Consider the following 13427-nt stretch of genomic DNA (forward strand, 5'->3'; position numbering starts at 1 on the left):
GACAGGGAGTCGAGGGGAAAACCAGCCCCCCCCCCCCGACGGGCTGGGCGGGGGGAATGAGTCATCACGCATGACCGTTTCCTAATCAGCAGGGTGAACATCAGAGCAATAAGCCTCAGATGAACCACTGCATATCACCAGTCCCCATCACAACAGGAGCCATTTAACATCATCTTCCACACCCCCTCAGTAACCTTTCCGTGGTCACGGCATCTGCAGGGTTAAACCCAGTGCACAAAATAGGCAAGGAACTGGCCCCGCCTCCCTCCCTCTCCAGACCTTGCCCTTGGACACCCCCCACCCCTTTGCAAACCCAAACCCTCCCCCTCTCTGCAGCATTTCTTGAGCACCCACCTATTAACATAGCAGGTAAGCGTTCTCCCCAACCTAACCCGAAAGCCCCAGCACCACTCTGTACAACGTCCTTCAGCAAACTCCACCCAAAACACTCCCCCCCAACACGTCCCGGAACCCCTGGCCCTCGCCAGAGGTCAATTCTGCTGGCAGTCAGTGGTGGTCGTGCTGGAGGGAAGGTAAGGCTGCCTCCGCAGGTCGTAGCAGCGAAGGGGACGGCCAGCGTGCCTCAGCGAGCTCTTCCTCTAGCAGGTCTGGAGCTCAGGGATCACCTTGTAACGGACTTTGGTGTTAGTGACAGCGCCGTGTTTCTGCCGCAGGTGCAGGCGCAGTTGGCTCTTGTGTCGGAAGTGCAGGTCGCATTTTTCACACTGGAAATGGAAGCGAGGCAGCAGTCAGAAACAGAGGGGAGTTCCCTCACCATCCCATCACACACTCCTGGGGTCAGACACAGAGTGAAACTCCCTCCACACCGTCCCATCACACACTGCCAGGGTCAGACACAGAGTGAAGCTCCCTCCACACTGTCCCCTCACACACTCCCGGGGTCAGACACAGAGTGAATCTCCCTCCACACTGTCCCATCACACACTCCCGGGGTCAGACACAGAGTGAAGCTCCCTCCACACAGTCCCATCACACACTCCCGGGGTCAGACACAGAGTGAATCTCCCTCCACACTGTCCCATCACACACTCCCAGGGTCAGACACAGAGCGAATCTCCCTCCACACCATCCCATCACACACTCCTGGGGTCAGACACAGAGTGAATCTCCCTCCACACTGTCCCATCACACACTCCCGGGGTCAGACACAGAGTGAATCTCCCTCCACACTGTCCCATCACACACTCCCAGGGTCAGACACAGAGCGAATCTCCCTCCACACCATCCCATCACACACTCCTGGGGTCAGACACAGAGTGAATCTCCCTCCACACTGTCCCATCACACACTCCCGGGGTCAGACACAGAGTGAATCTCCCTCCACACTGTCCCATCACACACTCCCAGGGTCAGACACAGAGCGAATCTCCCTCCACACCATCCCATCACACTCTCCCGGGGTCAGACACAGGGTGAAACTCCCTCCACACCATTCCTTACATGATATGGCTTTTCTCCAGTGTGGATCCTGATGTGGCTCTTCAGTGTCTGAAGATGTCGGAAACGTGTCCCGCACGTTTCACAGGGATACGGCTTCTCACCGGTGTGGATCAGGACGTGAGCTCGAAGGTGAGCAACCTGAAGCAAGGCAGAAAGACTGTCAACGTGCACATCCTGCTGGAGAAAAATCCCACAGCACGTCACAGGAGCGGTACGGGGGGTGAAGGGGCTGAGCCAGGCACCAAGAGATGCAAGGGGCATGCCAGCGGAGGCAGATGTCCAGAGGGTTACAGAGGTACCCAGGCACCTTACAACAATGGAGATACGGGATCTCGGCTGCAAAGGGAACCGGACTCAGGCAGATGTTGCGGGGGGGGGGGTGCAGAAGGGATCGGGTGGATTGAGTGGACCAAGTGATGGTTTGCCAGAGAGCACATGGCCGTGTTGCCTCGTAGGATGGGAGTGGAGACAGAGGTAGATGTGGAGCGGGAGGGAGGGAGAGAGGGATGTCTCTAACGCAGAGTGTCAGTCTCTCCCCCATTTCTGAGCACAAGGGTGGGTTCAGGCCCCCCCCCCAGTCAAGGACCAGAACATAAAACTCAATAGCCCGCCTCACCCTGTGAGGTACTGAACTTCCTCAGACAGAGGGGATGATGCAGAGTAGAGAGGAGACGGACCGTGCTGGGGTGCGGGCAGAGGGACAGGAGGTGGGAGGGAGAGGACAGATGGGGGTTGTAGGGCGAGATGGGGGAGAGGGTGGCACTCACCTGCACAAACCTGGCCCCGCACGTCTCACACTTGTATGGCTTCTCCCCAGAGTGGATGCGGGTGTGGGTCTTCAGGTTGGCTGGCCGGTTGAACTGGGCTCCGCAGACATTACAGCGATAGGGCTTTTCTCCTGGCAGAGAGAGACCGGGCAATGTGACCCACAGGAGAAGGCATCTGGTGCCCAGCAAGTGAGGAAACCCACCCACACCCCCTAGACCACAGAACTGGGATTGGTTTCTAATTGTCACAGTGAAAAGTTGTTCATAGAGATTGGATCATCACACAGTGCATTGAGCTAGAACATTAATAGAATGCAGAATCGAGTGCAACAGCTAGAGAGAAAGTGCCGTGCAGGTAGACAGTATCATAGCTACAACCGCTTACACAACATCAGCAAGACCAAGGAACTGATTGTTGACTGCAGGAGAAGGAAACCCGAGGTCCATGAGCCAGTCCTCACCAGAGGATCAGCAACTTTAAATTCCTCAGTGTTATTATTTTACAGGGCCTGTCCTGGGCCCAGCACGCAAGTAAAATTATGAAGAAAGCATGGCAGCGCCTCAACTTCGTTAGAAGTTAGCAAAGACTCGGCATGATATCTAAAATTTTAACTAACTTCTATAGATGTGTAGTGGGGAATATATTGTTTGGCTGCATCACAGCTTGGTATGGAAACACCAATGCCCTGGAACAAAAAAATCCTACAAAAAGTAGAGGACACGGCCCAGTCCATCGTGGGTAAAGCCGTCCTGACCATTGAGGATGTTTGTCGCAGGAAAACAGCATTCATTATCAGGGACCCCCACCACCCAGGTCATGCTCTCTCCTCACTGCTACCATCAGGGAGAAGGAACAAGAGCCTCAGGACTCACACCACCAGGTTCAGGAACTGTTAATTACCCCTCAACCATCAAGATCTTGAACCAAAAGGGAATAGTTTCACTCAACTTCACTTGCCCCATCATTGAAATGTTACCACAATGAATGGACTCACTTTCAAGGACTCTGCATCCCATGTTCTCAATATTTATTTATTATTATTATTTCTTTCTTTTTGTATTTGCACAGTTTGTCGTCTTTAGTACATCGAATGAATGCCTAAGTCGGTGCGGTCTTTCACTGATTCTATGTTATTATTCTATAGATTCACTGAGTACACCCACAAGAAAATGAATTTCAGGGTTCTATATGATATACTTGCACCCTGATAATAAGTTTACTTTGAACTCGTGAGGTCAAGAATATATCTCATCATACTAGGGGAGTGTTCGCTAGTCTTATAAACAATGGGATGGACGCTGTCCTTGATCCTGGTGTTACATACTTTCTGGCGGAGGGAGAGGGGAGTAGGGGGTGTCCAGGGAGGGTGGGGGCTCTGTTTATGTTCACTGATTCACTAAGCTAGTGAGAAGTGCAGACAGAGCCTATAGAAGAGAGGCTGCTTTACGCTGTTAGGTCCATGCCATAGCAAGCCATGAAGCATCCAAGCAGAAAGATTTCTATGGTACATTGATAAAAATTCATAAGGGTCGATGGCGACATGCTACATTTCTTTTGCCTCATGAATAAGCAGAGGCGTTGGTGAGCTCTCGTGGCTACGATGCCCAAGTAGATGGACCACGACAGGAGACTGATGATGCTTCCCGGGGTGGCCAATAACAAAGACATCCGTTGACATGAATGGAGGAAGGCTTAGGAGGTGTCAGAGGTAGATTTCAAATATCGAAAGGCCTAGACAGTGTGGACATGGAGAAGATATTTCCAACAGCAAGAGTGTCCAGGAGGGCACAGCTTCAGAATAGAAGGACAGAAGACAGATGAGATGGAAGCTCTTTCGCCAGAAGGTGGTGAGTCTGTGGAATTCATTGGCACCGAGAACTCATTGGGTATATTTAAAGCAGAGGTTGATTGGTTCTTGATTAGTCAGGGTGGCAAAGGTTATGTGGAGAAGGCAGGAGAATGAAGTTGAGAAGGAAATAATGGGCCATGAAATAGCAGAGCAGGCTTGACGGGTCGAATGGCCTAATTCTGCTATGCCTCGCGTTCTCAGTTTTTTTCCTTAGAGAGGGTCAGTGCATCGACTGCACTGTTATCGGTGGTGTGGAGGCTGATGCAACAAAGACTTTTAAAAGACACGAACAGGTACATCAACTAAGAAAAACAGAGGTTTATGTATGAAGGGAAGGGTTAGATTGACGATGGAGGTGGTTTACGCAAGCCCTAGGAACTCGAAGCTTTCAGTATTAACTCTGTTGATGTAGACCATCAGGACACTCGCCTTCCTGAAGTCAACGACCAGTTCTTTTGCTTAGCTGAGGAAAAGGTTGTCCTGACACGACACCAGGCCACGCCACGCAGACAGGCTCACCTGTGTGGATAGTCTTGTGACTGGCCAGGTTGCCCTTGTACCGAAAGGAATGGTGGCACATGTCGCATTTGTAGGGCTTGTCGTCGCTGTGGACGTGCAGGAAGTGCTGCTGCAGTGACTCCTCGTCTGGCAGCTTCAGATGGCAGGCCCGGCAGGAGAAGAGGCCATTCTCTGCAACCAGAAACCCAGCGGGACGCTTAGCAGACATTCCAAACCCACCTCATGTGGTTCGGCCCCACACCCTCCTGGAAAACGTCCCTGCCAACGTGCCCCACCTCCCCGTCAGAGGCAGGGGGGAGGCCACCTCTGACCCCTCAACCCTTTCCCTGAGATCAGCATGCTTTATATCCTGACACCCATGTCTTGCCTGTCCCAGTAACCTTTCAGCCCTCGTTACCACAAATCTATGTAGAATGCAGTACAGGCCCTTCAGCCCACAATGTTGTGCTGACCTTTTAGCCTACGTTAAGATTAATTTAACCCTTCCTTCCCATACAGCCCTCCAATCTCTATCATCCACGTGCCTATCTAAGAGTTTCTTAAATATCCCTAAAGTACCTGCCTGTACCACCTCCCCGGCAGGGATTCCAAGCACCCACCACCATATTGTTTTTACTCACATCCCTCCTGAAACACAGGGAGAAGGACAGCGCACAGTACCTTGCACACAGATGCACAGCCTCCCTTACCCTACAACGCAATTGCTTACTCTCCACGTGCACCAGTCTTCTGCAGGAAGCATTGAGCCCTCAGCTGTGGCCAGCAAAGCCAGCATGGGGCCTTTCTGCAGATTTGGGGGATATTCCTGCCCTCCTCCACACAGAACATAGGAGTACAGCACAGGGACAGGCTAGTCAGCACACGTCGTTCCAAACCAGCTAAAACACCCAACACTAATTCCTCCTGCCTACACCATGTCCACATCCCTCCATCTTCCTTACATCTGTGTGCCTATCCAAACCTCTCTTAAAAGCCTCTAACGTAGTTTCCTCTACCATCATACCAGGCAGCGCATTCCAGGCATCCACTGCACTATGAAAACTTACCCCTCACATCCCCTTCCACATGCCCTCCAAAAGCAGGAAGCACCCTGGTGAACCTCTTCTGCACCCTCTCAAAGCCTCAACATCCTTCCTATTGTGGAGTGACCAGAAGTGTGTAGAATATTCCAGAGGTGACGTAACTAGAGTTTGACAAAGTTGCAACATAACCTCCTGACCTTTGAACTCAATGCCTCGACTGGTAAAGACAAGCAATTCCATAAGCCTTCTCAAACACCTCATCAACCTCACAACCACTTTCGAAGAGCTACCAACTCGGGTTCCAAGACCTCTGTGACTCAGCAACACTTCAGGACCTTACCCTTAACGAGGTCTCCTTGCATTTGCCCTACCGAGGCACAACACCTCACGTTTATCTGGGTTAAACTGCATCTGCCATTTCTCACCCCGTATGTGCAGCTGATCTATACCGCGCACTGTGCTTTGCCAGTCTTCCACACTATCCACAGCTAAGAGGGCAGCAAAGAGAACAATCCAACACGGGAAGGGCTTGGCCCAGTGCTGGATTCGACTAAATCTCCTCTGCCTGTACATAACCCGCATCTCTCCACTCCCTGTGTATTTGTGTGGCTAACGGCCTGTTAAATGTCACTATATCTGCTCCCACCAGCCGCCTTTCTGGGCACCTACCGCTCTCTATATTAAAAACTTCTCTTTTGAACATTCACTGTCCCACCTTAAACATTTGCACTCCAGTATTGACATTTCTACCTTGGGGAGAAAGACTCCCCACACCATCAAGGCTTCTCATTTTTTTTTCAATAAATATAAATTTCGATCAGGTCTCCCTTCAGCATTTGAGAAAATAACCTAAGTTTGTCCAAACTCTCCCTATACAAGCTCATACCCTCTAACCCAGTTAGCATCCTAGAGAGTCTCTTCAAAGGACCCCAACCTACTCACGAACAGGAGAAAATCTACAGAAGCTGGAAATCCACAGCAATACCCACACACACACAAAGTGCTGGAGGAACTCAGCAGGCCAGGCAGCATCTCTGAAAAACAGTAAACAGTCGACGTTTCCGGCTGACACCCCTCCTCTGGTCTCCCTTTTCAATTCAGGCACACCTCCCTTCCCTCTCAGTCCTAACGAAGGGCCTCGGCCTGAAACGTCGTCTGTTTACTCTCTTCCATAGAAGCTGCCTGGCCTGCTGAGTGGCTCCAGTATTTTGTGCACGTTCCTCCAACTTAGTTACTGCCCGTTACTCCGCCAGCACTCAGGGCAGCAGTGAAGCTCCTCCATCGCTATCGGTGTTCAGGGCTTCCTTCACCTTGTCAGCTGCTTCCTCTCAGTTTCCCCCACGGTCAGTCATGCAAGTCCCGGGTGGAGACTCAGGAATACCGTCCTACACAGATGTAGAAGGATTCTTTATTGCTGCTCCCATAACAATTTTGTTTCGCCAGTCAGGGTTGTTAACCCTGAGCTGAACCCCCAAACCTAGAGGACCAGTGGACCACTCTTAGTCTGGCCTCTACCCTTTGACCTGTTTAGCACGGGTGACCCTACCAAGAGCCAGAGCACAAAGCCCTGACTCCAGCCAACATCGCTCTCCCGGTCACTGAGGCACACAAGCCTTCCGACCACAAGGTTGTGTTCTCTTGGAGGAGATAACTCCAAATCCTTCCCTAAATGGGGTGACCGGCATTGCATGCAATACCCTAAGTGCAGATGAAAGAGTATTAGGGGCTTGGTTTAGCACCTCACCCTCAGGACAGCCGATACAGGACAGATTTCTGTCCTTCACCACCCCCGCCCCCCCCACCCCAGCCTCTACACCCTCAGAAGCACACTCCTGCACGCAGCTGGAGCAGCCAACCGCACGACATCCTCACCTGATCCGCTGTCAGAGAATTCCGAGTGGCACTCCGGGACCTCCTCTCCGGGTTGCTCGTCCAGGATCCGGTGACAGAACTCTGAGGCATGCTCACACTGCAGCTCACACACCGAGCAGACGGACAGGCTCTGGGATTCCCGGGAGTCCGACGAAGACCTGAGCAGGTTCGAAGACAAAAACCAGGATGACCCAACACCCAAGGAGAAGGGCTGTGTAAACGACCCACCATAGAGTGATTAGACTCTTCCCCCAGGTCTGTGTGGGGGAGGGCACCGATACCAGTACTGGTCTGAGGGGAAAGGAATTGACAAGCTGCAGGATACAGGTTACTCCTGCTAACATGGTCTAGATGGGCCAAACAGCCTCAATCAGGCAGCAGAGATCCTGGACCCAAGGTGACAAGAATTGTTTGGTACAGGAACTACCCCAGTACCTAAACACCCAACCTTACCAACAAGAGTTCGGTATATTTCATTAAATAAGTTTTATTTGTTACACCTATATCAAAACATACAGTGAAATCAGTTGCTAGCAGAGTCCTCGGAGGATGGGCTGGGGGCAGTACACAAGTGTCACATGCTTCTAGCGCTGACGTAGCACGGCTACAACTTATCAACACTAACCTGTACGTCAACAATGATACAACTTATACTAACCCGTAGGTCAACACTAACCCGTACGTCAATGATACAACTTATACTAACCCGTAGGTCAACACTAACCTGTACGTCTTGGGACAAGGGAGAAAACCTTCGCTGTCGAGGGAGGACATACGAACTCCTCACTGGTGATGTATTAGCGTTACACTGACCGCTACACGGAACATGACAGCACAAACCCCCCCCCCGCCGGCCCAGCCCAGCCCACCACATGTTGTCCTTTTAACCTGCTCTACGATCAGTCTAACCCCTCCCTCACACTTCATTCATCACGTGCTGTGTCGTATGATGTGGGCGATCATAGTGACCGTGACTGTTCTTGGCAAATTTTTTCTAAGAAGTGGTCTGCCATTGCCTTCCTCTGGGCAGTGTTTTTACAAGACGGGTGACCCCAGCCATTATCAGTACTCTTCAGAGATTGTCTGCCTGGTGTCAGTGGTCACATAACCAGGACTTGTGATGTGCACTGGCTGCTCGTACGACCATCCAGCATCTGCTCCCATGGATTCAGGTAACCCTGACCCAGGGGCAGGGGCTGTGCTACACCTTGCCCAAGGGTGACCTGCAGGCTAGTGGATGGAAGGAGTGCCTTACACCTCTTTTGGTAGAGACCTATCTCCACCTGATCGAGCACATAGTCCTCCATTTTTTTTTTCATCCATGCACCCATCAGAGTCTCTAGTGTTTCTACCTGTTGCTCAGGCTACGGACAGTTCTCAATAACGGGACCCTGTCGTAAGCCGGGGACCTCCTGCAGAGGGGATTCCACTCCCCCAAAGGGCAGGGCCATGAGTGACAGGCCAGAGTTCCCAGGAGCCGAGGGAGGACATCCCCCCCATGTCCAGGGATAAGGACCGAGACCCTGAGGGTCACGCTCTGAGTGTGGGAAGGGAAGTTCTTGCCACATTATGGAAGTATTGAACGGTCTCCTGGCCCTCGTACCCAGTTCACTCGGCTGGCGTTAGAAACTTCCCCCCACCCAGCTCAGGGTGCCCAGCAGCACGTCCCTACACCCAACGCCCACGCCTCACTCACCGGCTGACTTCTTCACCATGGGCCGCCTCTTCCTCGCCCTCCACCTCGGGGCTGCTGGGGCTCCGGTCGCCATGGGGCTCGGGCCGAGCCTGGGGCTGGGACCTGCCAACCTGGTTTAGTGAGTTGAGCACGATGAATTTGTACTTCTTCCAGTTGCAGGCCTTGGGGTCAGGCGGAGGCCCCGGGGTGGGCGCCTGGTCACCCGGGGGCGGGCTGCGTTCCAGCCCGGCGCTCTTGGACTCCGTGGGAGAGTTGGGCCTGCAGTCCGAGCGCTGCGGGCTGTCGGGGACCGGAGGAGACGGCTTGCCGCTCTCCCCGCCCGAGGCCACCGCCTTTCCGACGTCCGCCCTGTGGGCAGCGCCCCGCGCACCCAGCCCGGCCCCCGGCCCCTGGAAGGCGCTGAGCCAGGCACTTCGCCCGCCACTGTCCACCACCGCCTTGTGCGGGGCCTGGCAGCCGGCAGGGAAGTGGAAGGCAGACTCCGGCAGCAGGCCGCAGCCTCCCAGCGGTGGGGCTAGGGGCCGGCCCGGGAACAAGGAGCCTGGCGGCAGGAAGGGGAGTGGCTGACTTGCGTGCGGAGTCTCCAGCGACTTGAGAAACGTGTGAGTGAACGGGGCCCTGCAGAAGAGTAGAGAGAGGGAGGGGAAAACGGTTACTGGTCAGAACACAGTCAATCTGCACTACATCACCCCAAGTCCTGCACTCGATTCAATGAAGCACTGCCTCCCACCTGCAGCTCAACACTGCACTCCAGATCACGTCCCCATTTAGCGTCACACTGTAGACCACACCACAGTGCTACCCTTGCCCCCTTACTGATCACGGCCCTCTTTGGATACTGCCCCGACTCCACCCCACAACCGAGCCCCCCCTCCGGCAATGCGGCATACCCCCACCCTCACCCTCTTCACGCCCCACCACCATCCCAGACAGCATCTCCCCCTCTGCACTGCATCCCTCCCTCGTCCCCACCCCAGCAGCGGGACTGGTATCCAGGGGCAGCAAGGGAGCCGTGGTGGGAGTGTGGGGGTGGGTCAGGTCTCACCAACCCCTCGCCTCTGCCTGGGGATGGGGGTGGGGGTGCGAAGGAACAAAGCCCGTTGCGCCCAGTCCGGGGGGTGGGGCGAAGTGACGCTGGGAAGCATCGGGGTCCTACCTGAAGTGGGCAAAACTCCGGCAGGTCTCGACCACGTGCTCCATCTGCAGGTAGCTGGCAGCGGTGAGGACCTCGGCCACCGACCCCACATCCAGCGGCAGGCAGGACGTGTACATGAAGTCGAGCAGTAGGCGGAAGCCCCCCGCAGTTACCCCGCGGGGCAGGGTCAGCAGGGTGACGTGCCTCTTCGTCTGCTCCGAAAAGATGGAATAGAAGAAGCCACTGAGAAGAGAAGGGAGAGACTGTCAGTGTTCCTGATTCAACACTACTTCCTGGCGCAGGTGGGGAGGGGAAATAAGAGGAAAACTGTCCATTCGGCCCATCCTTAAGAGATTATCAATGCTCCTGATTCAACATTATTTCCTGGGGGGGGAATAAGCGAAAAACTGTCTATTCAGCCCAACCCACGCTATTCCCACGCTCATTCGCTCATTATGTAACTTGTCATATGCCAAGGGCAATCATGGTCTTCCCATGACCACGATTATTCCTGGCAAAGTTTTCGACAGAAACAGCTTGCCATTATCTTCTCCTGGGCAGTGACTTTACAAGATGGGTGACCCCAGCCATCAGCAATATTCTTCGGAGGCTGTCTGCCTGCTGTATAACCAGGACTTGTGATGTGCACCAGCTGCTCGTACAACCTTCTACCGCCTGCTCCCATGGCTAGCGGAGGGAAGGAGCGCCTTACACCTCCTTTGACAGACAGGCATCTCCACCCTGCCAGCCTAATTCCCACTACTGAAAACAAAAGATTCTGCAAACGCTGGAAATCCTGAGCAACACCCTCAAAATGCAGGAGGGCAGAACAGTACGGTAGCTTAGCAATTAGCATAACGCTTTACAGCCCCAGCTGTAAGATTGCGGTTCAAACCTGACGCTGCCTGCAAGGAGTTTATGCAAGTTCCTCTGTGTGTTCCAGAATCCTCCCACATTCCAGTCACGTACAGGTTCGGCTTAGTGAACTGTGCAAGTGCATGCTACCCGCATTAAAGACATACTCGGTTGGTGGGTTAATTGGTCGTGGTAAATTGTCCTGTGATGAGGCAGGGTTAAATCAGGGGTTGCCGGGTGTCGTGGCTGGAATAGGCGGAAGGGCATTGTCCTGTGGGGGGGCCTGGTTTATTCTGCCTGTCGTGCTTGGTTTAGGTTAGAAACTGCAACCACTTTTCCCATTGGTTATCCATCTGGCATCCAGTTGCAAACATCCCGGACATAAAATGGCACATGGAAGGGACTTGCGGCAAGCGCTGGACATAACCGCTGGGCAGGTATGCTCTGCTCGCACCTTTAGCCAGTTGGTTGACTATTCAGCTTTGCAGGGCAAATTTTTATTGCTTTAAGTAATTGATTAGTATTCTGTCTCACTCGCCAGACCCGTGAAACTGATTCAATGTTACAGGCGCTGCATCACAATAAACAAACTTGCGGTTACTTTCACCATGACTGAGGGTACACCCGGTTATTTAGCACTGGCAGTCTGATACGGTGTGACTGTAGCCAGGTTTACATTCGAGGTCAGATATAGCTGCATGGGAGGTACTGCAGAGAAGCTTCATGTTATGGCTAAAACGAGGTGGCATAAATTTGAAGGAGAGTACAGGGACCAGAGGTTTTCTTTAAAACCACAGCAGTGGCTCTGTGAAATTCATTTCCAGGAATGGCGGTAAAAACATTAGGGACATTTCAGAGATGCTTCGATTGACACACTGATGATAGAAAAATGGAGGGCTATGCAGGAGGGAAGGGTTAGATTGATCTTGGAGTAGATTAAAAGGTTGGCACAACATTGTGGGCCGAAGGGCCTGTACTGTGTTCACTTGAACAATTCCTGGCGTGAAAGGGTTGGTCCACGAGGAAAGGTTGGGTTGCTGGGCAGAGAGTTATTGGAGTTTTGTGAATCGAGCTGTGTTCTGAAGGGGATTGGAATGGGCAGATGGTATGAGAGGATGTCTCCCTTGGGGCATCTAGAACTCAGGGGGTGTAGTTACAGACAGAGACGTGGAGGAATTCTCTCAGGGGACAATCTTTGGCGTTCTCAACAGCAATCACTGAATGTATTCAAGGCAGGGTGACAGAGAGAAATCCAAAAGGGGCCACGGTCTCAGGCAGGGTGGGGGTCATTAAAGATTTCATGTCGGCGCACTTTCCACGTACCTGCAGGCCACAAGCACAGCCTTGTGCGCCCTGAACTCCTGGCCCTCCACCAGAACCTTGACATCGGTCAGGATTTCCCGCTTCCGCATCTCGTTCAGGTTGAGCATCATGTCGGTGGAATGTCGCGTAAACTCCTTGACGTAGCTGTCTGCCGCCGATCCCATCGTTACCTGTGCAAGGCTGGGGGTAGGGGTGCAGAACACGTCAGAAAAACTGCCCACGCACAGTTTAACCCTACCCCACTACCGCTTCCCAAACAGGCAGAAGAATGGAATGATCTGGATGCAGAAGGAAAGAATGAGTAGATTTGTTTGGCATGTGTGCAGTGAAATGGGTCAACTGTATCCATGACTTAATACATTCCAAGGACGGTATAATACACCAGCGAGGTCTAATTCAGAGTATTATGCTCAGTTTTGGTCACCCTCCAAAGATGTATATAAGTTTGAAAGAGTACAGAGAAAATCTACAAGCATGCTGCCAGGTCTGGAAGACCTGAGTAATGAGGAAAGATTTAATAGGTTAGGACTTTCTTCCTTGGAACGTAGAAGATTGAGGGGAGATTTGATAGAGGTATTCAATATTATGAAGGGTATCGATAGGATAAATGCAAGCAGGCTTTTTCCCCACTGACGTTGGTTGTGACTACAACCAAAGCTCATGGAGTTAAGGGTGAAAGGTGAGAAGTTTAAAGGGAACATGATGGGAAACTTCTCCTCATGGTGAGAGTGTGGAACGAGCTGTCAGCACAAGAGCTGCACACAAGCACAATTTCAATGTTTAAGAGAGATTTGGATAGGTACATGGATGGCAGAGGTATGGAAGGTTATGGTCCCAGTGCAGGTTAATGGGAGTAGCCAATTTAAATGGTTCAGCAGGGATTAGATGGGCTGAAAGGCCTGTTTCTGTGCTGTACTTTTCTACGAC

General features: G+C 52.6%; 1 protein-coding gene across 2 annotated transcripts in view; it reads right to left on the minus strand.

Moving 5' to 3' along the window:
* Positions 1-303: 303 nt before the first annotated feature.
* Positions 304-13427, minus strand: part of LOC140197894 (B-cell CLL/lymphoma 6 member B protein-like) — a 33028-nt gene continuing 19904 nt past the window's right edge. For both annotated transcript variants that reach the window (XM_072258474.1, XM_072258473.1), the window contains exons 3-10: positions 12501-12680; positions 10344-10565; positions 9188-9805; positions 7492-7649; positions 4598-4768; positions 2229-2359; positions 1462-1599; positions 304-725 (exon numbers count right to left, since the gene is read on the minus strand). In XM_072258474.1, coding sequence (XP_072114575.1) covers positions 600-725; positions 1462-1599; positions 2229-2359; positions 4598-4768; positions 7492-7649; positions 9188-9805; positions 10344-10565; positions 12501-12664 — 1728 coding nt within the window. In that variant the 5' untranslated portion in view covers positions 12665-12680 and the 3' untranslated portion in view covers positions 304-599. The remainder of the gene's footprint in view (positions 726-1461; positions 1600-2228; positions 2360-4597; positions 4769-7491; positions 7650-9187; positions 9806-10343; positions 10566-12500; positions 12681-13427) is intronic.

Source organism: Mobula birostris, chromosome 5 (genome assembly GCF_030028105.1).
Source record: "Mobula birostris isolate sMobBir1 chromosome 5, sMobBir1.hap1, whole genome shotgun sequence".
Lineage (NCBI taxonomy): Eukaryota > Metazoa > Chordata > Chondrichthyes > Myliobatiformes > Myliobatidae > Mobula > Mobula birostris.